Below are 26,994 nucleotides of genomic sequence, written 5' to 3' on the forward strand. Positions count from 1 at the left end.
CCCAAACCCCTTCACCCCCTTTCCTGGGGAGGCTTGAGAATAATATACCAACCAGTTGGTTTGCAATGTGAGCACAGAACATACCTTTTGTCTTTAGGACACTGAAAATCAATCAGGCTCTTAAAAGAAGAACTTTACAAAGAAAAAGTAAAAGAATCACACCTGCAAAATCAGGATGGAAGGTAACTTTACAGGGTAAATAAAAAGATTTAAAACAGAGGATTCCCCTCTGGCTCATCTTCACAGTTACAAAAATAGGAATAAAGCTACCTCTGTAGCATAGGAAAATTCACAAGCCAAAACAAAAGATAACTTAACGCATTTTCTTGCCTGCTTACAATTTCTGTGGTTTTAGATCTATTATTCCAGGTATATTTGCAGGAGATGTTGTACCTGTTTGATCTCCCGCTCTGTCTGGAGAGGGAACGACAAAGAGAGCCACGAACAAATTTTCTCCCTTCCCTCCTCCCAGGTTTGAAAGTATCTTCTTTCCTCATTGGTCCTTCTGGTCAGGTGCCAACTAGGTTATCTGAGCTTCTTAACCCCTTACAGGTAAAGCAATTTAGTACAGCTGCCAAGGAGAGATTTTATGCTACCCTTCTCTTTATATTTATGACACAGCCAATACAATTTCAATAAGTAATTCCTCCATCAAACTCAATAATTTATCACTGAAGAGGCAGTCCCTACCCTGAAGAGTTCACAATCTAAACAGACAAGACAGAATGAGAAAAGAAATGTGCACAAGAGATTTATTTGCCTGAGGACAGTGTCAAAGCCAGGGTCAGAACCCAAATCTCCTGACTCACAGTCCAGTGCCCTTTGCACTAGTTCATGCTGCCTCTAATTACAGGTTTATATCTTAAGCACAGTTGTTGGTGAAATAAAATTCCAATTATAGTTTCAGTTAGACATTGGTGCCAGTTTAATAACTGCCTTGCTGCATTTTTTTTTTTTTTTTAAGAACCACTTCTGTAGATCAGGGATTCCTTTACTTCCTATAGAATGTGAAAGTAGACCCACCCTTTTCCAGTTTCTGCTGTAGAAAGAATCCAGTTTTAGGATTCAGAAATTTAGATTTAGAAATTTGATTATTTATTCAGGCTACATCATGGTTAGGGGATAAACTGCACTTCAGAGTTTTTAGTCTCTCTCAAGTGCACCCTGTTGGGTAACTGGCCTGGCTTCCTGCACATCAGTCTGGGTGGAACTCCAGGTCCAATCACTCAAACTGAATCTCTAGGCTGCAGTCCGTCTGTTTTTCAGCCATGTTAACACAACAGGCCCAGTGGAGTTTGGTACCTATATGAGTTTCCCCTCAGGAGCCTGTGACAATATAAATGTGTAGTGAGACAAAGAGCTCTTCAAAACAGGGCATTATTTATTCCTTTACCCAAAGGTATGTAGCACACAAAGAGGTAAAACCAATAAAGGATCTGAACACCTATTCCTGTCACCTAACCCTTAAACTTTCCTTGTAAACTTTGGTATGTTCCATCAAGTGCAGTTACCTCCATCTCTGGGGTGGAATAAACAGTTTGTCCTGCTTGTCTCTGTTTCTCCTTCTTCTTAAGACCAGTATGTTAAGACCAGTTTTAGTATACCGTTTGTTCCTGGGGTTTTGGTGTGGGAAAAATACAACACACCAAACTACCTGGAGCTAGGCACAGGGTATTCCCCCCCACAATTATTGGTTTCCTCATTGTTTCCCAGAGGACTCTTGGTACACCTTATCATAGCCCCTTATCTTTGTTATTGTTTCATTTCCAGTTGGTTTCTCCCTTACAGGCTCCTTCATTTTAATACTGCATTCAGGCATGATAATAGCGCACAGGTACGCTGAGGGGCATATGATATTTATTAAAAAAAAATACAATGCGTAACTGCCTCATTCTCCTCGGGCTGATTTGTCATTATGGCCACCATAGATCCTTTGAACTCAGCCTACCTTTCCTCCCAACATCTTGACATTTGGTGTGGTTGTATTTCACATTTGATGATACGTAATTGGTGAGATAGTAATTCATTTGGCTAAAAGTAACTTACAGTGCCCATCTTGAACCATAAAATTATTTCAACATATTTACAGTAAAAGTGCCTAGACTTTGATTAAATATGCCTAATTCTTCTTTGAGTGATTGCTTATGTCAATTCCATGTAGGTGTGCGCGCACTGCGTGCACAATCATCAGAAGGATTTTCCCCTAGCAGTACCTGGCGGGTCGGCTGTGGAGCCCCCTGGAGTGGTGCCTTCATGGCCATCTATATAGGTCCTTGCTGACCCGCCGCCTCTTCAGTTCCTTCTTACCACCTGTGATGGTCATTGGAGCAGTTCTCTCTTCCGTTAGCAAGTGATTCCCTAGTGGTCAGTGCCACACAAGAAAAAGAGGGCTGACAGGGTGCGCTCCCCTACTAGAGCAGCAGAGCATACGGGCACCAGTGGGGTGCGTCCTGCGTTGGGACGCCTAGACAGGTGCCATCGACTCTGGCCTTTCGGGCAGGTCCGTTGAGTCCGGCTCCAGTGGACTCCCTGGTGCAGCAAGATTTGGAGGAGGACTTGGATGCTCCCTCAACAGTGGACATGTTCGAGGCAGCCAGGAACTGATTGCCATGACAGTCCCCCGCTCCACTGGCCTGTGCGCCGGCATCAGTTCGGCATGGGGCAAGCCTACTATGATGCAGTGCCGATTACCTTCGCCACGGTACTGCTCCCTGGTTTAACTTTCTTTAGTAAACCCAGGAGGCAAGCCTAGCAGTCTCGTCAATCAAGATGCACCTGGCTGCTATTTCTCTTTCCACCCGGGTGCAGCGGGGCAGTCACTATTTACTAACCCCATGGTTGGACACTTCCTTAAAGGGCTAGACAGGCTGTACCCCTAGGTGCAGCTACCGGTCCCTCCATGGGACCTTAACCTGGTCCTCTCAAGGCTGATGGGGGGCCCTCCTTTTGAACCCTCTAGCAACTTGGTCTCTGCTTTACCTCTCTTGGAAAGTGGCATTTCTCGTGGCTATAACTTCAGCCAGAAGTGTGTGAGCTCAAAGCTTTAATGTCTGAGCCCCCTTATACAGTGTTTTTATAAGGATACGTTGCAGTTGCAGCCACACCCAGCCTTTCTCCCTAAAAGTAGTCTCACAATTTCATGTAAATCAGCACATCTTCCTACCAGTGTTGTTCCCAAAGCCTCATACTAATGACAGGGAACACGTGCTCCATTCCCTAGATGTTAGACAGGCCCTGGCTTTTTACATTGAGCGGACAAAGCTGTTTAGGAAGTTGACACAACTCTTCATCACCATTGCTGAAAGAATGAAGGGCCTGCCAATCTCATATCCACAAATCTCATCTTAGATCACACCCTGTATCAGGACGTGCTGTGACCTAGCAAAGATACCAGCCCCAGCATTGACGGTGCACTCCACAAGAGCGCAAGGTTCATCTGTAGCAGTCCTAGTGCAGGTCCCTGTTCAGGATACCTAGTGCAGGGTGTCGACGTGATCATCTGTTCACACCTTTACATCGTGGTACGCCATCACACAGCAGGCTAGAGGTGATAGAATCATAGAATATCAGGGTTGGAAGGGACCCCAGAAGGTCATCTAGTCCAACCCCCTGCTCAAAGCAGGACCAATTCCCAGTTAAATCATCCCAGCCAGGGCTTTGTCAAGCCTGACCTTAAAAACCTCTAAGGAAGGAGATTCTACCACCTCCCTAGGTAACGCATTCCAGTGTTTCACCACCCTCTTAGTGAAAAAGTTTTTCCTAATATCCAATCTAAACCTCCCCCACTGCAACTTGAGACCATTACTCCTCGTTCTGTCATCTGCTACCATTGAGAACAGTCTAGAGCCATCCTCTTTGGAACCCCCTTTCAGGTAGTTGAAAGCAGCTATCAAATCCCCCCTCATTCTTCTCTTCTGCAGGCTAAACAATCCCAGCTCCCTCAGCCTCTCCTCATAACTCATGTGTTCCAGTCCCCTAATCATTTTTGTTGCCCTTCGCTGGACTCTCTCCAATTTATCCACATCCTTCTTGAAGTGTGGGGCCCAAAACTGGACACAGTACTCCAGATGAGGCCTCACCAATGTCGAATAGAGGGGAACGATCACGTCCCTCGATCTGCTCGCTATGCCCCTACTTATACATCCCAAAATGCCATTGGCCTTCTTGGCAACAAGGGCACACTGCTGACTCATATCCAGCTTCTCGTCCACTGTCACCCCTAGGTCCTTTTCCACAGAACTGCTGCCTAGCCATTCGGTCCCTAGTCTGTCGCTGTGCATTGGGTTCTTCCGTTCTAAGTGCAGGACCCTGCACTTATCCTTATTGAACCTCATCAGATTCCTTTTGGCCCAATCTTCCAATTGGTCTAGGTCCTTCTGTATCCTATCCCTCCCCTCCAGCGTATCTACCACTCCTCCCAGTTTAGTATCATCCGCAAATTTGCTGAGAGTGCAATCCACACCATCCTCCAGATCATTTATGAAGATATTGAATAAAACCGGCCCCAGGACCGACCCTTGGGGCACTCCACTTGATACCGGCTGCCAACTAGACATGGAGCCATTGATCACTACCTGTTGAGCCCGACAATCTAGCCAGCTTTCTACCCACCTTATAGTGCATTCATCCAGCCCATACTTCCTTAACTTGCTGACAAGAATACTATGGGAGACCGTGTCAAAAGCTTTGCTAAAGTCAAGAAACAATACATCCACTGCTTTCCCTTCATCCACAGAACCAGTAATCTCATCATAAAAGGCGATTAGATTAGTCAGGCATGACCTTCCCTTGGTGAATCCATGCTGGCTGTTCCTGATCACTTTCCTCTCATGCAAGTGCTTCAGGATTGATTGATGCCTCATTTGGTAGAGCAGAGCTGCAATCTGGAACTTGGTGAACTTCGACCCCTCCTCTGGGGACTGCTTGGGAGTCACCTACTTGGAATTGACATGAGTCATCACTTGAAGAAGAAAAAATGGTTACCTACCTTCCATAACTGTTGTTCTTCGAGATGTGTTGCTCATTTCCGTTCCAAGACCCACCCGTCTCCCCTCTGTCAGAGTATCCAGCAAGAAGGAACTGAAGAGGCGGTAGGTCGGCAGGGACCTTTATACACAGCCATGAAGGCGTCACTCCAGGGGGCTCCACAGCCGACCTGATGGGTACCAGTAGGGGAAAAACCTTCTGACGATAGTGCACTTGGTGCGCACACACCTACTTCAAATGGACAAGCAACACACCTTGAAGAACAACAGTTACGGTAGATAGGTAACCAACCAGTTTTTGTCTATAAAATAGTAATAATTGAATATGCTTCCATGTTTTTCTAATCTTCCTTGCAATAAATTCAGTCTTGTGTGTGTGAGACATTAAAATCACCATGGTGACAGTTGTAATGCCAGAAGTGTGAAATCAAGATTTTATTACGTAATTTAAAGGTAAATTGACTTTGGTTTGTTTTTCCTTACTGTGATAGGTTTTCAGGAAGCAATTTACCAATGGGACAAAGTTAGACAATGATTTCAAAAACAGTTACCTGCCACAAGATCATTTCAGAAAATATACCTAAAGAACATATGTTGTTTGTTCTGTTTTTTCCCTATGCTGAAGATAGGAAAAAATATTGTGTGAAATTATTGCAAGACCTTTGCCTCCTGGGTTTACTAAAGAAAGTTAAACCAGGCATTGAGACATCACAGAATATAATTTCTTATGAAGTGAACAAAGTAACCTTTTCCCTTCCTTTGGTTTATACTTAATTATAAGACCCTCGGACTTCCCTTTTTTTTTTATGCCCTTTCTCAGGTTGGGTGCTAATAAGCAGGGCATAAAATGAGGAAAATGGGCTTGACTTTTTCTCACAGTACTTCTCACAAGATGTGTCCCTCTCAACTCTGAATTAAGATTGTGGTCCTTTCCCTCTTTTTTCCTTTTCTAGATTAGATTTAAGATTTTAGTATTTACACCACTGTAATTAGTTTAAACTGTAGTCCTGGTAATCAGTTTGTCTGCCTAGGTGACTTGTGGAAGGCATATTATATTAAAAACAAACCAAAAAACAAAGCTGATACTCGCTACAGCCTATTTTGTTTTTTCAATTATTTTTATGGAACATGGAAGTGCTTATAGGCATTCTTAGAACACTTTTTAAGGGATAGCAAATATGTTTCTAACCTTGTTCCACTCAGTACATCAGAATCCAACTTTTAGTGACTTCTGTGGTCTGGCAAGAAGTTGGATATGGTTTTATATGAACATTCATATATATCTCCCCCAGTTTAAGGTGAGGATGAAGAAGATGAGATAAGTGAAAAGCTGAATTTCCCAGAAGTTTTACTTGGAGGAAGGTTTAAGTTTTGTCCTGTGGAATATCTGAAAGATTTTAAAGTAATCAGAAATTTAACTTTTTCTTCTATTATTCCCTTTCATATTTTCTGTTGTTAATATTTTATCCCATTTTGTTTGTTTATCTAATGTTCCAGTATCTCTTCATAGCTGAAAAAGGAGATGTCACTTAATAGGTTTCATTCTTTGTCCTGTCCTCATCTCCTCCTCTGTGTTCCACACACACACGCACATCTTAGTCATCTCTTTGCCTCCTCAGTTTTCTCATGTAGCAAATTTCTTCTCAGTCATTGTTTGTCTCCATGACTTCTCTTTAAGCAGTTCTGCCCTAGTTTTTCTTCTGTCTTTTTCTATTTTTCTCATCCCTCAAATCTCCTTCCATTTGTATATTTCTTTCCCTTTTTCTGACTTTTTCTCTTCCTCCGTGTCCCCGGAGTGAGGGTTGCACTTATCAAAATGGTTTATCCACAGCTGTAATAGCTGGACCATCAGAGAGACTCTAAGTGATCCTTACTTCCATGCCTTGTGCAGGATCCTAGGAATACAGTGCTTCTGCTGCATGGGATTCCCCTAATATTATGCCCAATTTAAAATCTCACTGAAGCTGAGGACTCAGGAGGATGCTGCCCGCATCCTTCTATACTGTGCGGCTGATAGTGTTTGTTAAATAGGGATCATGGAGAGCAGTGGTCCCCAAACTGTGGGGTACACCCCTTGAGGGAGGGGGGGAGAAATATTCTGGGGGAGGGGCGGCAGGGCGCAGGCCAGCCCCAGCCCCCACGGGGGGCTGGAGGGAGCTCCACCCAACCCCACTCTGTCCCCAGTTCTGCTCTTGCCCTGGCCCCACCTTCACCGCAGGCACAGCTCCAGCATCGACCAGCAGTTCCCGGCCCTGCTCCCAGCTGCAGTTCTGCTCCTGGCCACAGCCAGCCGCGTAGCCAGGTGGAGGGAACAAGGGGAGCGATCCAAAAAAAAGACGCCACCCACTGCAGCTCTTTTACTCACCCGGCGCTCCAGCGGTGGGCCCTCACTCACTCTGGGTGTCTTCGGCGGCACTGGAAGCTCCCGCCACCAAGGTGCCGCTGAAGACCCGGAGCGAGTGAAGGTCCCGCCGCTGGCGCCTTTTTTTTTTTTTTCGTTGCTCCCCCTGTTCCCTCAATAGGGGAAAATTTAAAAGGTGCCAAGACATTGACAAGGTGCCACTTGTGCTCAGTGGGGGAACGGCCACTGCCCCGCTCCCCCCTTAGCTATGCTACTGGCCACAGCCCCAACCACGACTGCACTCCTTGCAGTGGCCCCAGCCCCGTTCCTGGCTCCTGGACACAGCAATGGCCCCACTCCCAGCCGCAGCCCTGGCTCCTGGACACAGCGCTCAAGAGGGGCATGACTGAAAAAGTTTGGGGACCACTGATCTAGAGCAATTGCTGAGCCTGAGTAATAATGGAAAAAATATATATTACAACAAATTGTATCATTTACTTATAATGTAAATTGATGTAAAAATCTTATTTAATATTGTTTACTTTTAAATTGAAGCAATAATAGCACTATGGTAGATTTTGCTTTCTTATATTTTTACTATTAAGCTTTATTTTGAAGATTTGTCAGCACAGGATGCTTTACAAACAGAGACCTGAAAAAAAAACCGAAGTTAAAGATAAATGAGAACGCCACCTTAAATCATTTTTTCTTTTTTCCTCTGAAGTTAGTAATTTACAACAGAGAAAGACATCAGCACATGATAAGATGTGAACTAAAATAAAAACTCTTTATGCACCAGTACAACTGTACAGAATTTATAACAGAGATATAACATGAAGTATGTTGCTTTGCAGATACTCATAAATAGAATATTAGATCAGCAATCATGTATAAAAAGCTGTTGTGGACTTTGGTTCTCATGATTTATGGTAACACAAAAAGCTAGAGAGGGAACAATGCATTTTATTGTGCATTCCTATCAACACCCAGAACTCCTTTCAAAGCCTTATGGATCTTCCAGTTTTTATCACAACTGTCAGTGTTTTCTAGGTGAGGAATGTGGGACTGATGCCAAGTGTTGATTCTGAACCCCATCATAGTAATGCCTGTGTATCACTGCACAAGCTCTTCATTCTTCCTCTGTGTCTCCTCAGATAGTGAAGATTATTGTTGTCAATTGAAATTGATTTAGTTCAGTCCATTGATATTATATAGATGGCACCCCTTGTATTGTTCTGTGACAAAAAGAAATTAAAATTAAAGATTAAAGTGGGTAAGTTAGAGGCTAATGTACAATCATTTAAATGTAGCGTTCTATCCATGCAAACTTATTACTCAAGGCTGTTAATAATATTGATCTCTCATAATCAGTCATCCAGACAATGTTGAAAGAGCTGTAGGAGGGAGACATTTCAACATCCATATATTATCCTATATTCTGTGCAACATTCATGTTGAAATGGTTAGATGTAATAGTACTTCATGTCAATTCTACTTATAACATGGTCATAATAGTTGCTATAGTGAATTGATTGCAATGTCATAATAACCCAGTTGTTTCTGACCTAAAAATGTTCTTCTGTCAAGTAATTGTGTTGATTGGCTAACCAATCCTGTGAATTTGTCAGCAGTTAGTGGGAAATTTTAATTGTTTTTAATCTATAATTTGAAAGATATTAAACACTTCCTGCTCATAGAGGAAAATTAGGGAGTACAGTTTGTAATGTGAATTTTCTTTTATGTTTGCTTGCACAATTATTGAGGCATTTGATATTTTATTTAGATCTACATGCCAGTAAAACTCAATGTGTTTCTTTTTTGCTTCATAGGTTTAGGCACAAATAAACTGTGCCTGTGTTTTAGAGTTGTCATTTGAAGCACATTGTAATAGCAGTTGCTTTCATAACTAATCTGTTTTTCATCCTGAGTACCACCACTTTAACATACCTGATTAGTCCTTTACCAGGGTTTGGGAGAAGTTTCATTACCTTTAGCTGGCACATAGAATTTTGATTTTTTTTTTAAAGGAAATTAAAATATTCTAGCACTCCCTCCTCGTCTCTGCCACCTCAGTCTCCAGGCCCAAACTTTGGCTCACTTTAAAGATTTAGTTCTTATCAATGCTCCTGTGCCAGTGAATGCCTCTGAAAGAAAATCTTTTGACCATGTGGACTTTCTCAACTACGAACTTGATCTCTCTTGTAGTTCTGCTATATTCCTTGCTAAACAGCATTTATCCAGACTTAGAGTACCCGTCCACAATCGTAGACTCTTACTAGATACCTCATTCTTAAAACTCTTTCCTGACTTCTGCTTCTCAGGGCTCTATCTCTGGTTCCCCTGTCTCGGTGATCTCACACGGTTATGATTCACCTATCATTTCTACACTGATTACTGACATTTCTGTTTCTCTCCATCCTAATGCACCTCTATTTGCCATCAATGTTAACATGACGCTTAATCTTTCCTCCAGAACCCCACTCATCCCTCCATTTTCTGTTGCAGTTGAACACACATCAACTTTGTCCCTGTATCCTAAAACCGTAAACTAGGGGTCACCTTCAATTTGTCCTGCACATCTACGCTATGTCCAGAACTTGCCTTTTTTCCTCTGTAGTATTTCTAAAATCTTTCTTTCTGTGCTGCCAGCCAAAACTCTCATCGGAGCTCTTATCTCTTGTCATGATTACTGTACCTGCTTCCTCTCCAACCTCCTTGAGACTCATATTGGCCCCTCCAAATTATTCAGAACACAGCTACTGAGACCATCCTCTTCATCCATTGCTCTGACATCACCTGTTCCATTGAATTCCTCCACTGGCCTATCCTGATTCACCACATTAAGTTCTAGTTCCTTCAAGATCCTTCAGATTGTGCTCTACCACTTGTCTTGCATTGCTTTTTATATCGTATTTCCCCACTTCCTTGTCTTTTCCACCAATGATTCCAGCCTTGTCTGCCCTTCTGTCAGCTACGTGTGCATTTGCACACACACTCCTCTTCGTGCTGTCTTCTGCAGTTCTTTTTAGTTCTTTTCCTCTACTTATCTCTAAGATCACTAAATTATCTTCCCTTCCAGCTCTCATCTCAAGATCCACCTCTGATGTGACACTTATAAGAAATCAATAAATTAATGATACCTCAATTGAAGAGCAAATGGGCATATTTTCTCTGTTTATAATGTGTGTGTGTGTGTGTATAGAACTGTATCCTTCGCTTTCCCATCTTTATGCCCCTTATCTTAGAATCATAAGCTCTTCATGGCAGTGAACAGCAACTTTGTTTGTCCAGCACTCAAACAAGGCCCCAATCCTTGAGGTGCTATTGCAATATAAATATTTAATAATAAAATAACAAATTATGACCTCATGCTAGGTGTGAGGAGGGGAGATATACACTGCTGCATTTGGCAAAATTAACATGAATTTTCCCCACAGTAGTTAATCCTGTATTTTCATTGGCTTTCTTAGCAATCCTCATGGAAATGCCTTTCACAAAACCAATCTTCAATAAAGTAGACAGTTGGATAATAGCACAGAAAAAAAGTGTTGCTTCAGACATGGCACCAAGATGGTGAGGTCCTTCCAAACCAAGAATCTAGCTACTGCAGTAAAATAGGAAGGAGGGGTCCTTGTTTCATATTGTATGCAGCTTCTGTACTAATACCACTATCCAGATGGAAATTATTCTTTGAATAGTGGCTTTCTGTTTTGTGTTTTTATTTGAAGTTTATACATTTTTAACAAACTACAGTATGAGACAAAATAAAGTGATAAAATAGCATGTCAAAATACCTTAAAGATTTTATCAGGCTACCTTTTTAAAAAAAAAAAAAAAAGAACAAAGATCAAATATCATCTACTGTATTTCCAAATAACCTGTAGCCTTACAAGACATAGGTCCAAACCTATATATATCTATATCTATAGATATATATATCCAGAATATTCATAGGATCCTAAGATGGCCTTTTCAGAGATAGTCTTCAGAGTTACGGCTTGGGATACCAGAAGTAAGAGAAACAAGATTACTGAAGTACTGAACAAACAAAGGTTTCAGAGGAACAGCCGTGTTAGTCTGTATTCGCAAAAAGAAAAGGAGGACTTGTGGCACCTTAGAGACTAACCAATTTATTTGAGCATGAGCTTTCGTGAGCTACAGCTCACTTCATCAGATGTTTACCGTGGAAACTGCAGCAGACTTTTCCACGGTAAACATCTGATGAAGTGAGCTGTAGCTCACGAAAGCTCATGCTCAAATAAATTGGTTAGTCTCTAAGGTGCCACAAGTCCTCCTTTTCTTTGAACAAACAAACTAATTTTAAAATGTAATGGTACTGATAATATAGTAGGCATTATGCACTTAGCCACAGTCAGGGTCTTTGATTTTGAGATTATTTTCTTGGGGAGGATCTTGTATAGGGTACTAGGGATAACCCACAGTATTTGAAAAATGCCAAGAGATTTTCTTTTGCTTTGTTTTATTTTTAATTTCTTACTAGAGAGCTAACGTTGATGGTTTAATATTCCTTTTTCAGGCTTGTACCTCTAATAAATCAGCACCCCTTTAATGCTATGTATTTAATGTAGTTCTGGGAAAGAGGCTAAGTCATGCTGCATTTAAACAAACGAACCATCTTCAAAATAGTAGAGCAGTCTTTGCTGAGAAAAGTTAATACTTCTATTTCACTACCTAACCCTTTAACATTTTATGACCATCCTGTTATTTTGTGATGTATGCCATTACAGTAAACGTTTGAAATATCCTTCTCTCTTAAAGATTTGATGATGAATTGGAAGGGTAGGTTTAAAAATAGCAGATATTAGACTTTTATCTTCAAGATTCATATTGGAACTCTTTGAAGACATAAACAATTACATAAACAATCATTTCTTTTGAAATGAGTGAAAATCACACTGTCCCCACCTTTGTTCTGTTACATTGAATAGAAACCTACTGTATGTGAATCCACATTTCTGCAAAGTGTCAACATTATCATAGTGACTTTCATTGCCTTTATTTTCAATTTATCTGAAAAATTCTTGAAAGACAAACCAGTTTCGATTCCACAAGATCACATTCTGGAATCCTTTATCACATAATCATATGAAACAAAATTTCCTTTGATATTTGTTGAGAGAGATGACTCTTTATGGTTCCTTTTATTAGAGCTGAAGAATTTTTAAGCAATGAGAACCTTTATTTTAAAATACCTTTCCTAAATCATAGAAATTGCCATGTCAAACCTGATCCTTTGTCAATTTAGTCAGATATCTGGTCTCTGACAGTATCTGTAATAGATACTTCAGAGGAAAATGTTTAAAAACCCCAATTCTCTCAATTACAGAATAACATGCCAATATGGGAAATTTTGTCTTAATCCCCACAGAGGCTGGTTCATGCCCTGAAGGATGAAGGTTTTTATCGCTCCGTCACTGTGCTTTTTAAAATATCCAACATTTCTTTGACTGAATCCTGCTATGTTCCTGGCCTCAATGACAGCTTGTGACTGAGTTCCAAAGGTTAATGATTCATTACGTTTAAAACCAATAAAAGGTTTTTAAAAAAAATATGTTGCCATTCATTGAAATTGAAAGTACCCTTGTTCTTGTGTTATGAGACAGTGTGAATAGGAGAGCCCAATTTACTTTAATCGTTAAGTCTAATATTGTCACTTTAATCTACTTTTTAAACCAAGGGTTCTCAAACTTCATTGCACCGCAACCCCCTTCTGACAACAAGAATTATTACACAACCTGAGCCCAGGGCTTGGGCTTTGGTCCCAGACAGTAGGGTTCGGGCTTTGGCTTTAGCCCCAGGGCCCAGCAAGCCTAAGCCAGCCATGGCAACCCCATTAAAATGGGTTCGGGACTTTAGAACCCCTGTTCTAAACTGGTTTCAGAGTAGCAGCCATGTTAGTCTGTATTCACAAAAAGAAAAGGAGTACTTGTGGCACCTTAGAGACTAACAAATTTATTTGAGCATAAGCTTTCGCGAGCTACAGTTCACTTCATCGGATGCATTCACTGGAAAATACAGTGGGGAGATTTATATACACAGAGAACATGAAACAATGGGTGTTACCATACACACTGTAACGAAAGTGATCAGGTAAGGTGAGCTATTACCAGCAGGAGAGCGGGGTGGGGAGGAACCTTTTGTAGTGATAATCAAGGTGGGCCATTTCCAGCAGTTGACAAGAACATCTGAGGAACAGTGGGGAGTGGGGGTGGGATAAACATGGGGAAATAGTTTTACTTTGTGTAATGACCCATCCACTCCCAGTCTCTATTCAAGCCTAAGTTAATTGTATCCAGTTTGCAAATGAATTCCAATTCAGCAGTCTCTCGTTGGAATCTGTTTTTGAAGTTTTTTTGTTGAAGTATTGCCACTTTTAAGTCTGTAATCGAGTGACTAGAGAGATTGAAGTGTTCTCTAACTGGCTTTTGAATGTTATAATTCTTGACATCTGATTTGTGTCCATTTATTCTTTTATGTAGAGACTGTCCAGTTTGACCAATGTACATGTCAAGGTTCCTTCCCCACACTGAACTCTAGGGTACAGATGTGGGGACCTGCTTGAAAACCTCCTAAGCTTACTTTTACCAGCTTAGGTTAAAACTTCCCCAAGGTGCAAACTATTTTACCCTTTGCCCTTGGACTTTTGCTGCCACCACCAAACGTTTAACCGGGTTACTGGGAAAGAGTTGTTTGGAAACGTCTTTCCCCCCCAAAATCCTCCCAACCCTTGCACCCCACTTCCTGGGAAAGGTTTGGTAAAAATCCTCACCAATTTGCATAGATGACCACAGACCCAAACCCTTGGATCTTAAGAACAATGAAAAAGCATTGCCATGTACATTTGTGTTCATGTAGCAAAGGCCTAGCAAAGGAATTTCTTAACTACAGTCACTTTACTCTTAAGCACTAGAGAGTTACAGATCTTTGCAAAGTAATAAAAGTCCTGAGCTCCACCCACCGCCTGACCCTGGCTCCTAACACTGATCTCCCCCTTCTTTGAATCTGCATTCTTGTTAGCATTTAGTGGCTAGGCATAGTTCTTCCTGCCTGCCTTCTGTCTCTCCAGCCCAGTCATCTTGCATGTGGCAATGGATTTGTCCTCTGCCCCGAGAAACACTTTTCCTTAAATATAGTCTCCAGGTCAAGGAAACTCCAGCCCCTTCTCCCAGTCAGGCTTGTGTGTAGAGTGTAGATTGTTTCATGGTTATGGGCTGGTAATTGAGTCAATGCCCTCAATTATTGTCTTGATGATGACTTCTGAGATCATCCTTCAAGGAGATGTCAAGCACCTTTCCTGGGCAGGGTGCCTTTTTGGAATACCTCATACAAACCTTGCCTTCTGCAAGGTTCAACATGGGTTTAGCCCATAATACCAAATGGAGGTTACAATACAACATGGAGATCACAGTGGTTTGACCTAGACATATCCCACTCTGTCACAGAAGTTGTCTGCATCTTGGTTGCCAGCCTCATGAATGGCTGGATGCCCAATGTTTCAGAAACCATATTCAAAGGTAAAAAATGTCCCTCTTATTTGACACCCCATTACACATTTAAACTTCATTGACATTTGTTTCTGGTCTTAAAAAACTTTTAGATAATGAAAGAAAAGCATCCAATATTTTGGGAGAAATCATGTTTATTGAATGTAAAATATTCATTGACATCTTGAAGCCATTCAGCAACCATCTTAAATTAAATTAATCTAAAGGGGTTGCTGGCATCTTGTAAAATCCATTTATTGGAAGCAAAATCACTTCTGAAGGAATGAAAACATACTACTTGAAACTTGTTATTCGAAATATATCTGCAGAGATTATTTTGTCTTTAAAATACAAAACAGTAAAACTGATCCCAGAAGAGGAACTAGTGATTGTCTCAGCATCTAATAGCTGCTCTATAAAACAGAATAAATTTGGGTTTTGGTGTAACTATAGACGTTTATTTATGTCGGAATGGATACCCCCTTGTAGATGTGAACACCCTCTCCACTTTGCCTGTCACTTAATGGAGCCATGTTAATACCAAGTTTAGAGGAGGGTGCATTCTTTACTTTTTTGGCAGGCGAGAATATTGTTATAATGATAACTGATCACATGAGTGAAAAGTCGGGGCAAAAATAGTAGATCTACAGAACAAAAGTCTTATGCTGCTCAAAACTGGAAGTATAATCTTGTCATGCAAATAGAATTAAAAAAAAACAAGGTGATGTAATGAAGGAATTATTTGCAGGGATAGTGTAAGGATGAAATTACACACACCTTTTCTTTATGTATTAAAGTCAGTGTAATTCTTACATAACATAGATTTCCAAAACTAAAAGTTTTACTGCTCTATTTTCTTGTTAAAATACTAAAATCAATACTAGTAACACATCTTTTGTGAAGCATCATTCAATGACAAAACAGCTTGTGTGCTCAGAGGAAAATAGACACAATAAGGAAAGTTGTTCAAGGATTGTTTCAGATTTCTCATTGATTTCTGATAGGCAGTGTGGTTCTGATCTGAAATGTAACTAAAAATATAGTCATGGGTTTCCATGTTTGTGGTGTCTCAATGATTCTTATCAAATGTGAAAGTTTACATGTAAACATAGTTTTTTGAACTCTGTTCTGCAATCTCAAGTTGGGATCTGAAAGTAAAGCTGGATTTTTTCCTTTACATGTTATCATTCATACTAATAAAGGTTATTCAGGCCAAATTAGGTTCTTAGAGGCACTTGTGTAGGCTCATTGTACTCAACTGATTTTTATGTGCGTAAATGACTTCATAAACATTTATGTTGGTGATGGAAAAGTAAGAATAGAATTCAGCCAGCCTTTTAATTGTGCTGGTCTTGTAGTGATAAAGGACTTAACAAATCAGAACTTATTTTGCACTACAGTCTGCAGATTGAAATACACAGAGAATAAGGCTATGTCTACTCTAGAGACCTTACAGCTGTACTGCTGCAGCTGCTCTGCTGTAAAGCCTCCCATATAACTGCTCTTTGCCAACAGGAAAGAGCTCTCCTGTCAACATGATTAAATCACCCTCAACATAGAGCAGTAGCTATGTCAGCGGGAGAGCATCTCCCAGCAACATGACGCTGTCCACGCCAGCACTTCTGTCGATGAAACTTATGCTGGTTGCGGAGGGTGTATTTTTTTCACACCCTAACTAACAAAAGTTTTACCAACAAAAGTGCCAGTGTAGATATCCATTAAGTTAGAAGGTGCCATTTTTGCAGTCACTTCAGAGTAGAATCACATCTTAAATAATGCGCTTCATAGTTGTGAGATGTGAATCTGCATTCTGCATCAAAATAGGCAGGAGAAGTATAACAAAACTCAAAATTTTATACCACCTTCAGAAGTATAAGAAACTAGCTTGAAGAGCTTCTCACATATAAGGTTCAGATAAATTGTGTATGATTAGTTGGTACTGACATACCAATGGAACTGTGCTTCTCCTATTATATAGCATCTAAGTTCTTTGTAACAGGTGGTGTATAAGACCATAACAAAGTACTAGAAAAGTACTGGCAGTTATATAAGCAACATTAGCTTTAACTAATTGAACTCTGCTTTCAGATGTGCCAACCTCAGATGTAAGCAAACCCAGAGTGTCCGACAGTGTCCATATCAATACTTATCAGGTTAGAACAGAGCCAGAACAAGGGAACCTCTACTCACCAGAACAGACATCTCTCCATGAAAGTGAGGGTCTGTTGTACTCATTTTAAATACTGGAAGTTTATTTCTTTATTGATTGTGTCAGAATTGTGTAATAGCTTTTTTCTCATACTGGTTTCATATCTGCAGGGTCAGTAGGTAACTCAAGAAGTTCAACACAAATGAATTCTTATTCTGACAGTGGTTACCAGGAAGTAAGCAGTTTCCATAACAGCCAGAACTTGGGCAAGTCAGAAAATAGACAGCAGCATTCACTTACTGGAACCACTAGTAATCATTTGGTGAGAAACTCACGGGCTGAAGGACAAACGTTAGTTCAGGTATGCAATATAGCAAATGCTTTTTTCAGCTTAGTTGTTGCTCCGAAATACATTTTGAACAGAAATATATGGCTAGTTCTAGATTTTTTATTATAGGCAAGAATAAATAAAGTTCCTTTGAAACATTTCAAATTAATGAAATAGTAAAATTTTTCTGGGTAAATAGTAGTCTAGGTGGTAGACAGCCAGAAGAGTATTTATTTACTAAAATTATTATGCATCTAGTGTTGGTAATTCATTATAACTGAAACCCAATAAACTCTTAAGCACAGCAGGTAAAAGAGTACATTATTTGTATCCTATCTCGATAAAACCACAATTGAAGCAATTTAACTTTAGAGAGACAAAAAATCTTAATCATAGTTTTATGCCTATGTGTAAGTCTTATGTTAAAGATAGGCAATGTTTGTTTCATCTCCTTCTGCTACCCTTTGTTTTTTCAGCTCTTTCCTGAATCACAGACTGGTACCAGTCCTACTTTCTTTCAGTTTTATCTCTTTTATAATAGAACCATGGATATAACTACAGATAGGATTCAACACTAATTAGTTATTATAACTGGGTGTGAAAAAGTGTTAGTATGTTAACATAAAAAAAGAGGCAGAGAAGCACTCAGAAGTACAGAATGGAGGAATATTAGTCTTCAGATTTTGATCTGATATTATGGAACATTTCTAGATGGAGAAGAGGTGGAGAATAAGTGAAGAACTCAACTAATGTGTTTTCCCAGGGAGAAAGACATAATATAAAAGAAATTTAAGAAGTAGAGAGACTGAAAATTTACTGTAAATTTAATCTTTACTTGTGTGGTCATTTTTATACTGTATTGAATGATGTGCTTTTTCCACTGGCTTTTCTGTTTCAATAAAAAATGAAAATAATCACAGGGCCAAAATATTTGAAATTAATAAAACTCATTTTCTTTTTCTTCTTAAATAGCCCTCCGTAAGTACTGCTGCCAACCGAGTGATGAGACGTGTTAGTTCAGTTCCATCCAGAACACAGTCTCCTTCTTACGTTATCAGCACAGGTGTTTCTCCCTCAAGGGGGTCACTGAGAACTTCTGTAGGAAGTGGTTATGGTTCTCCATCAGTTACTGAATCACGACCTCTTACTTCTAGCGCATATTCATCCACTACATTACCTGTACAGCGAGCAACATCTCCCTATACAACACAGAGACCTGCTTCACCAGCAGCTGTACGGAGGATCAGTTCAGTCACTTCTAGGCAGGCAGCTAACCCCAGTGGAGGAACTTCTCAGTACCAAGCATCTGTCAGAGTGGGCTCACCTCTTGCTCTAACTGATGCACAGACAGGAGTAGCTTCTCCATCCCAAGCCCAGATGGGATCTTCTTCCCCAAAACGCGCTGGCATGACTGCAGTTCCACAGCATTTGGGAACAACATTACAAAGAACAATTCATGACATTGACCAGTATGGACAGCAATATGATGTCTATGAGAGAATGGTACCACCACGTCCAGATAGCCTTACAGGTTAGTAAAAAGGTAAAGACACTGCTTAAAACTTGGTGCACACTTTCATGTGTAGAAAATCGGTAATGCAATTATAAATATACAAATTAAGCACTGTGTAAAAAACCAATTATTCTAGGTTCTTCTATCAAGTTATAATTGCTTTCTGTATCAAAAGCTGTATCAAATGGTGTATTGCATTCATATTTGTGACCATGGAATTTTGTAGCAAATACCATATTTTCTCTCAGTTTAACAGATTATGATAGTGACATACAACATAGCATGCTTTCTGAACTTTTATTTTCAAAACTTGGATGAAGTTGTAAGATTCTTCCAAAAAATATGGACTGGATTAGAAGTTAAATTGTATCTAAATACATATACAGCTTATATACAAAGTTACAAGTGGTGCGGGTGAACTTATATTAAACCTAACTTTGTTTTAAATAAGTCATTAATATTATTTTATTTTTATGTAGTACTTTTCATACTCTAGCTCATGAATCTCAAAGCACTTCACAACAAATTAAATATTAGCATTATGGTGACTGTGCAGGCAAATGGAGCAGCTATTATATGTTTAGACATAGCTCATATACAACCTTGAAAAGTAGAATCTGTTTATTTGAGACGATTACTCTTGAGGGCATTCAGCACCAAAAAATTAAAAATTCTGCACACGATATTTTAAAATTCTGCAAGTTTTATTTGTCAGTAAATAAATGCAGAGGCTCCAGCATAGCAATGGGGAACACAGGCCACTGGCTGTATGAAGATGAGAGATCACCCTTCAGCCTCCCCACCCATGGGACATGGGCTGAATGGTGAGGCTGCAACCAACCCTGACACAGCACAAGTCCTGGGCCTGCCCAAGGACCCTGGGGTCCTGCCCAAGTGTGGGGCAGGCAGGCTCAACCAGGCAGGATCCAAGTGTGGAGGGGCTCAGTGGGGGGGCGGGGAGGATCCAGGTGTGAGGTGAGAGTACTCTGTGTGGGACAATCTGGATGCAGGTACCTCAGTGGGGAGTCTAGGTGTGGGAGGATCTGGATGCCCAGAGGCTCGTTTTCCGTGTGCAGGGGCAATGGGACTCTGCAGGGGCTTCCAGGTGAAAGTGGTTGGGGCTCAGCGGAGGAGTCTGGGTGTGGGGGTTTCAGCGGGGGGGCCTGAGAGCTGGGGGAGTGGGGCTTGGTGGGGTGGGGGTATGGATGCAGCTAGTTGGGGGTCTGGCATGGGGGTCTGGATGTGGGGGCTTGGGTATGGGAGCTCAGGCTCATCAGGGTGGGGATTTGAGTGCAGAGAGCTCAGTGGGGGGTCTGGATGCAGGGGTGGGGGTCCAGAGGCAGGGGGTCTGGGTGCAGGGGGACTCCAGATGGAGGGGTTGAGGTTCAATGGGATGGGGTTTGAGTATGGAGGGCTAGGGGAGTTCTGGGTGAGGGTCAGGCTTGGCAGGGAGTCTGGGTATGGGAGATCTAGATGCATGGAGGTTGGGCAGATGGGGGAGCAGCTCCCCGTACAGTGACCCCTCCCTTGCAGCTGAGCAGCAATGGGGGCAGGAAGCAGGGGAGCATGCTGAGCTTCTTGCAGCTGGGGGAGGTTTCTGGGAGTGGGTCTGACACAGCCCCAGCCACTCCTTGCAGGGGAATAGGAAGTCTCGTCCTTTCCTGCCTCCAGCCCAGCTGGGACTAACAGCTGATCCCAGCTCAAGGTAGGAGCCACTGGCTGGGATGTCCTCAGCCCTGGGGTGAGTTACCTCTCTGCCATCTGCTCCAAGTGCCTGAAATGATGTACCTGCACAGCAAGTGTGGTGTGTGACTGCTCTTGCAGCTTCCCTTTGCTTCCCTGTCAGAAAGTCGTTTTTCTGCGGGGAAGCAAAGAAATCTGCAGGAGACATGAATGCTGTGCATGCACAATGGTGTAGAATTCTCCCAAGGGAAGAAGGTAAATGTTTGTTAGGTTAGTTACTTTAGACCTTGAAGTTGTACTTGTGTATTACCCTTTCTTGTCTCTTAATTTTCATCTAAAAGAGCCACATGTGTGATCCTGCAGTGACACCTGAAACCTTAGACTCAAATTTATATGTGATCAGTTTTCTGACCACTGACACTATTTGCACCTACTAGACCCACTCTAGGGGAAGAAATTTGGACAGGGGAGAAAAAGGTTAGTACTGCAGCAGCCTCTAGCACAATTCAAAAAATGCACACTGCTGTCAAAGCTGAGAGAGGAGCTAGTAGAATGGCTGATCAGCTCCTCTCTTTCCTCTGGGTTTGTGGTCTCAGAAGAGGATCAGTGTGGTACATGCCATTGTCCTGAGGAAACTGATATGCAGAATGGTTTAATGACTTGCCTGGGAGGTGACATGGTGATCTAGTGGGCCTAACTGTAGGTTTAGAAGACCTGAATTTTAATCCTAGTTCTGAGACTAGCTTCCTGATTTACTTTGGATGAGTCACTTAAGCTTTCTGTCCCCACCATCTAGATAATTTTTTCTGGACAAGTTTTAATGTCCCTAGAAGCCCTGATGCTGACCAGAGAGTTTCCTCTCAGACATCATAGTAGGGCAGGTTTGAGATTTTTTGAGAAGGGTATTAAAATACAAGTTAAGGTATAATATCACTTCTTTCTCTAAGAATCATGATTTGGAGTTGTGTAATAATGTCCCTCATTTTATCTTATCTGAGTCCAAATATTAACATTTTGTGTAACTATAATTAATAGTTATTAAAAATGCAATGCCTAGAATTATGACCTATATACAGGAAGCATGATTGCCATTCCATGTGAATTTTATAAAATGGATTGGAAAAAATGTGTGAATAAAGTCTTGAATTGAAGTGTGAATTGAAATGTGAATAAAACACTGTTTTCTCTGGGCTATGAACTTTCTGTGGACTGGAACCTTTCACTGTTCCTCCTGAACCCCACCTGATTTTGTGAACAAATTTGATCATATTTCTGTATGACTAGTTGCAGTACCTGTATTTTCACTTTTATTTACTATTATTGTATGTCTTGATTAATTCTGTAGTTTGTGTTTGTGTAATTATTTGTATTTAGGGAGGGATTTTGGATCAATTGTGTTTATAATCCTGTGGTGGGGGGGGAATCTAGCATTAGTGCAACTCTAAGGTTGTGGGGGAGAACCAAAATTAACAAATCAGGGAAAGAAGAGTAAAGGGTGCAAAGCTCGTCTGAGAAACTGATGCATGTGATTGAACCACGGGAGATAGGTATGCAAAGAAAAAGTATATTTGAGGGTAATCCTCTTAAAGAATATAGTTAAGCCCATGGAACTAATGAAGTGACCCGAAGTCTGGGGACGAAAAGAAAAGAGGAGAGAGCCAAGAATGGAAGGAAACTTGAGAGAGCTCCAATAGAGAGAAAGAGAGAATGGAAACAAGATAATGTCATTGAAAGATGCTGAAAGAGTGGCCAGAATGAAAGGAAGAGAACCAAAGGAGGGAGGGCAAGTCACAGAAGCTAAAGGAGGGGTGTGTGTCTGGTATCAACGGCAGCAGAAACTTTGAGCATGGAATATAAGCCTCAAGAATTAGCCATAAAGAGGTCTTTTCAAATTTTGAGAGCACTTTCAAGAGATTGGAGTGAGCAGAACCAAATTGGAATGGATAAAATACTGAGTCTGAGATGAGTGAGGTAATACATAAGTTGTAAACAGTCTACTCAATGCCTTTGAAGCTAAAGGAGAATAAGCAAAAACAGGATAGTTGTTGGAAGGACAGGCAGAGTCAAGGTTAGGATTTTTATATTTAAAAAATGGAGATACCAAGGTATATTTGAATACACTTTTACCAGAAGAAAAGGAAGGAAGGTTAGCAGTCCAGAAAGAAAATAGGGCCTAGGAGACAGAGAGAGGGGTTGGGTATTAGGTTAGGTAGAATTATAGATACCGCATTGCTGAGCTTTAACAGAATCTCTGGTGTGGAGGACAGGAAACTGCCACACAGGATTTACAAGGGATAAGGGGGAAGCTTGCATAGTGGTACCTGGGCAAAATCTTGTTCTTAGAAAATGTGCAGATCTGGCCATATATATCTTACCAGCCAGTCAAACTACCGAATGACTGAATTTATTGTTAAAAACAAAGTAAATAATTTATCTTCCCAATAAAGTTACAGTAGACTTTTAAACATACCCTTATTAACTGGCCTTTTCTAGTTAGCTGAAGGATTGAATAAATCTGAGGAATGCATGTTTACAGTTATGGCAATATGAACTGCCATGGGATTAGTCATTTTCAAAAATAACTTATAATTAATTAGCTGGATGGATCTTCTATTTTATTTAATTCCATTGTATTTGTGGTGTAATCCTTTGGTATATTATAGCTAAGGACATGAGAAGATGTTTGTATTCTGAAAAAATACTTGCCTTTGAAATGCACTTGTCTTCTTTGCTGTAATGATCAGCTTCTGTTTCTAATTGTCTGCATTTACTGTAGCAGACTATTAATATATCACTACCATCTATTTTATTAACAGTAATTATTCCTTATTAACACATTGTGACAAAGTTCCTCCTCTACCTTGGTGGGTCTTGCGCTTATTGGCGGATTTGCTCGTCTTGGAGCTTCACAATAGCCCTCAGTTTGGCCGTTTTCGTGAACCCACAGTCCAGGTTGACTCCTCCCGTGTCTGACCAGGAGTTGGGAGGTTTGTGGGGAACCCGGGCCCGCCCTCTACTCTGGGTTCTAGCCAAAGGCCCTGTGTAATGCAGCTGTCTAGAGTGCCTCCTGGAACAGCTGTGCGACAGTTACAACTCCCTGGGCTACTTCCCATGGCCTCCTCCCAAAACCTTCTTTATCCTCACCATAGGACCTTCCTCCTGGTGTCTGATGATGCTTGTACTCCTCAGTCCTCCAACAGTATGCGTTCTCACTCTCAGCTCCTAGCGCCTCTTGCTCCCAGCTCCTTACACGCGCACCACAAACTGAAGTGAGCTCCTTTTTTAAACCCAGGTGCCCTGATTAGCCTGCCTTAATTGATTCTAGGAGCTTCTTGTTTGGCTGCAGGTGTTCTAATCAGCCTGTCTGTCTTAATTGTCTCCAGAAGGTTCCTGATTCTTCTGGAACCTTACCCAGGGAAAAGGGACCTACTTAACCTGGGGCTAATATATCTGCCTTCTATTACTCTCCTGTAGCCATCTGGCCCGACCCTGTCACAACGTATTTAAATATACTGAGATAGGCAAACAATATACATTTTTAATACAAATAAATGTGAACATGTACATCTAGAAACAAAGAACGTAGGCCATACTTGCTGCTTTCCGGGATAGAATCACCTGTTCTGTGATTTTGAGAAAGATTGGGGTTCATGGTGGGTAATCAGATGAATGAACAAAGATAATGTTAAGGGAGGGTGACTTGATCAGTCTGTACCACATGGGGAACAAGTATTTGACAATGGGCTCTTCAGTTTAGCAGAAAGAAAGTTATACCACAATCCAATGGCTGAAATTTGAAGCAAGATAAATTCAGACTGGACATGGGCATAACATTTTAGCAATCAGGATAGTTAACCATTGAAACAATTTAAGAAGGGCCGTGGAGGATTTTCCCTCACTGGCAATTTTTAAATCCAAGATTGGATTTTTTTTAAAGAGATATGCTCTTGGAATTATTTTGGGGAAGCTCGATGGTCTGTATTATATAGAAGGTCAGACTAGATTATCACAATGGTCCCTTCTGGTCTTGGAATCTGTGAATTAAGAACATTTGAGAGGACCTCATTAACTGAATAGTCTATGAATTTGTCATGATTTAAATAAATACCAAGAAAATACTTTCTTATAATTGGTTATTTCTCCAGTTAGCCCTTCAAATATTGGAAGGAGAACACAAAATGAGGCTAGGACCTTTACATTTATAAAATGCATCTTCCTGTAAATGTTTTTTTTTTTGGTAATGAAATAGCCATTAAACAGCTTGGCTGTAAAGTGTAATATTTTTGCAGGTGGCATGATCCTGCACTCATTGAAGCCAATGAGAATATTGCCACCCATTGACTTCAGCAGCAGCAGGAGGTGAACTTAATATTTCATTTGTGCATAGTTTTTGCAGAATCTTCTAATCCGCTTGACAGCACAGTATAGATTGGGGAATGGAACTGCTACATTTGTCATCAAAGAGAGAGACGTTATGTAATGGTGTTTAACAGTCTGTTGCTTTCTGCTGAGCAGTCATCAAATCCAGAAATAATGATCTTGAACTGTTTTGAAGTTTTCGATACAAAACATTTAAGAACCTTAGTACATTACAACTAAACCATTTGTTAAGCAACAAGTGAAAATCAAATAGGAGTATGAAACAAATTTCTGTTCTTTCTTGTTTTGAACTGTTTTCAGGATGTGAATAGGCAAAGTTACAAATAACATTTGAAACTTTCAGAATAAATGTTAAAGTTTCAGGAACAATTTGATTTATCTGCTTGCCTAAATTACATAAAAACCCAGGTTAAAAAAATGTTAAAAATAGAAGTTACTGCTAAAATGATGTCGTCGTCATCATGTTCCTAAAAAGTACTGTGCAAAATCTGGGCACTTCATATTTTCTTAGTTATTTTTTTTAAAAAAACCTTAAAAACAAGCAATAATTTTTCCATTTTACTTCCTTTTTTACTGTGGAGCACATAAAATCAATTTGGCTAATTAAAAGACTAACAGTAAAATTGCTAAGGGACCATCACAATTCACTTGCTTAATGGGGGCTATTTTCTGATGAAGGTGGAGCAGAAACATGTCCATTATGTTTGGGGAGACCCAGGCTGTTGCTTATTAAAAGTAGTCCATACTGATTTCACTGCTGTGCTTTAATTCTAACAACTCTACGAAGTTTAGGCAGAACTGCCACAAAGCCTCTGAATTCCAGTTGACTTAAATTGACTTAAATTGCCACAAATTGCATATCATACATATTTACCTTTTTCTTGCTTCTAGGCTTGAGGAGTTCGTATGCTAGTCAGAACAGTCAGCTTGGGCAAGAATTACGTTCAGCTATATCTCCTGACCTACATATCACCCCCATATATGAAGGGAGAACCTATTACAGTCCCGTGTACCGCAGTCCAAATCATGGAGCAGTTGAGCTACACCAAGGGTCCCAGACAGCACTATATCGAACTGGGTCAGGTAGGTATAGAATTGAGGTTTTTCAGAGTTCCACACATTTAGATGATTTGCTCCAAAAATCTTCCTTGATTTTCATATTTGTTTTCAACTTGAGAGAATGTAAATTGTTGCCACGCTGTCAATATGCATGATAGATATGTGTTGCTAATTTAAAATAATAGAATAGAAGCCATAAATCAGTGAAGAAGAGGAAGAGACCTAAATCTGAAAGACTTGCACAATAATGGCAGATAGGAGTAAGAAACAGAATAGTTTAAAATGCTCTTTATTCTTTTGTGATGCCTATAGCAAGTACTCAAGATTATATGCTGATAAGTCAGTTTTGAGCTAGACCAGGGGTTCCCAAACTTGGTTTGCGGCTTGTTCAGGGTAAGCCCCTGGCGATCCCGGAGATGCTTTGTTTACCTGAGCATCTGCAGGTACCACTGCTTGTAGCTCTCAGTGGCCACCGTTTGCCGTTCTCGTCCAATTGGGGCTACGGGAAGCAGTGGCCCAGCCCGTGCTGCTTCTCACAGCTCCCATAGGCTGGGAACGGCGAACTGCGGCCCCTGTGAGCTGCAAGCGGCCATACCTGCAGACGCTCGGGTAAACAAAGTGTCTCGGGGCCCACCAGGGGCTTACCCTGAACAAGCCGCAAACCAAGTTTGGGAACCCCTGAGCTAGACTCAAAATCTTTTCAGTGTAATATAGGTCATAAACTCAAAATAAAGATCAGTCCTTTGCATACAGATAAGACTTGGTATGTATTATAAAATTTGTATGTGGTGGCAAACATTAGCAGTAGTATTAAAAAGTATCTACATATGTCGGACCTTGTGCATGCACATACATGTGTCTCACTGTTTTCCGAGATAGAGCTAGACAAAAACTTTTGTTTTTCAAATTTTATAGACTAAAACTGCTGTTCATATCTCCTGCCAAATTTCTGAAAACAAATTGTTTGAAATATTTGTTCTAATCAAATGAAATGTCACCATTACAAGGTTCATTACTGAAGTCATTTTATGAGTCTTACTTTATTTTTGTT

At 40.7% G+C, this 26,994-nt stretch overlaps 1 protein-coding gene across 1 annotated transcript in view; it reads left to right on the forward strand.

Moving 5' to 3' along the window:
• The window catches only part of PKP4 (plakophilin 4), a 242,698-nt gene that overhangs the window by 133,819 nt on the left and 81,885 nt on the right, over positions 1-26,994 (forward strand). The window contains exons 5-8 of the mRNA XM_073305536.1: positions 16,920-17,045; positions 17,151-17,341; positions 18,281-18,839; positions 25,776-25,967. Coding sequence (XP_073161637.1) covers positions 16,920-17,045; positions 17,151-17,341; positions 18,281-18,839; positions 25,776-25,967 — 1,068 coding nt within the window. The remainder of the gene's footprint in view (positions 1-16,919; positions 17,046-17,150; positions 17,342-18,280; positions 18,840-25,775; positions 25,968-26,994) is intronic.

The sequence above is a fragment of the Lepidochelys kempii genome, chromosome 11 (genome assembly GCF_965140285.1).
Source record: "Lepidochelys kempii isolate rLepKem1 chromosome 11, rLepKem1.hap1, whole genome shotgun sequence".
NCBI classification, from domain to species: Eukaryota; Metazoa; Chordata; order Testudines; family Cheloniidae; genus Lepidochelys; species Lepidochelys kempii.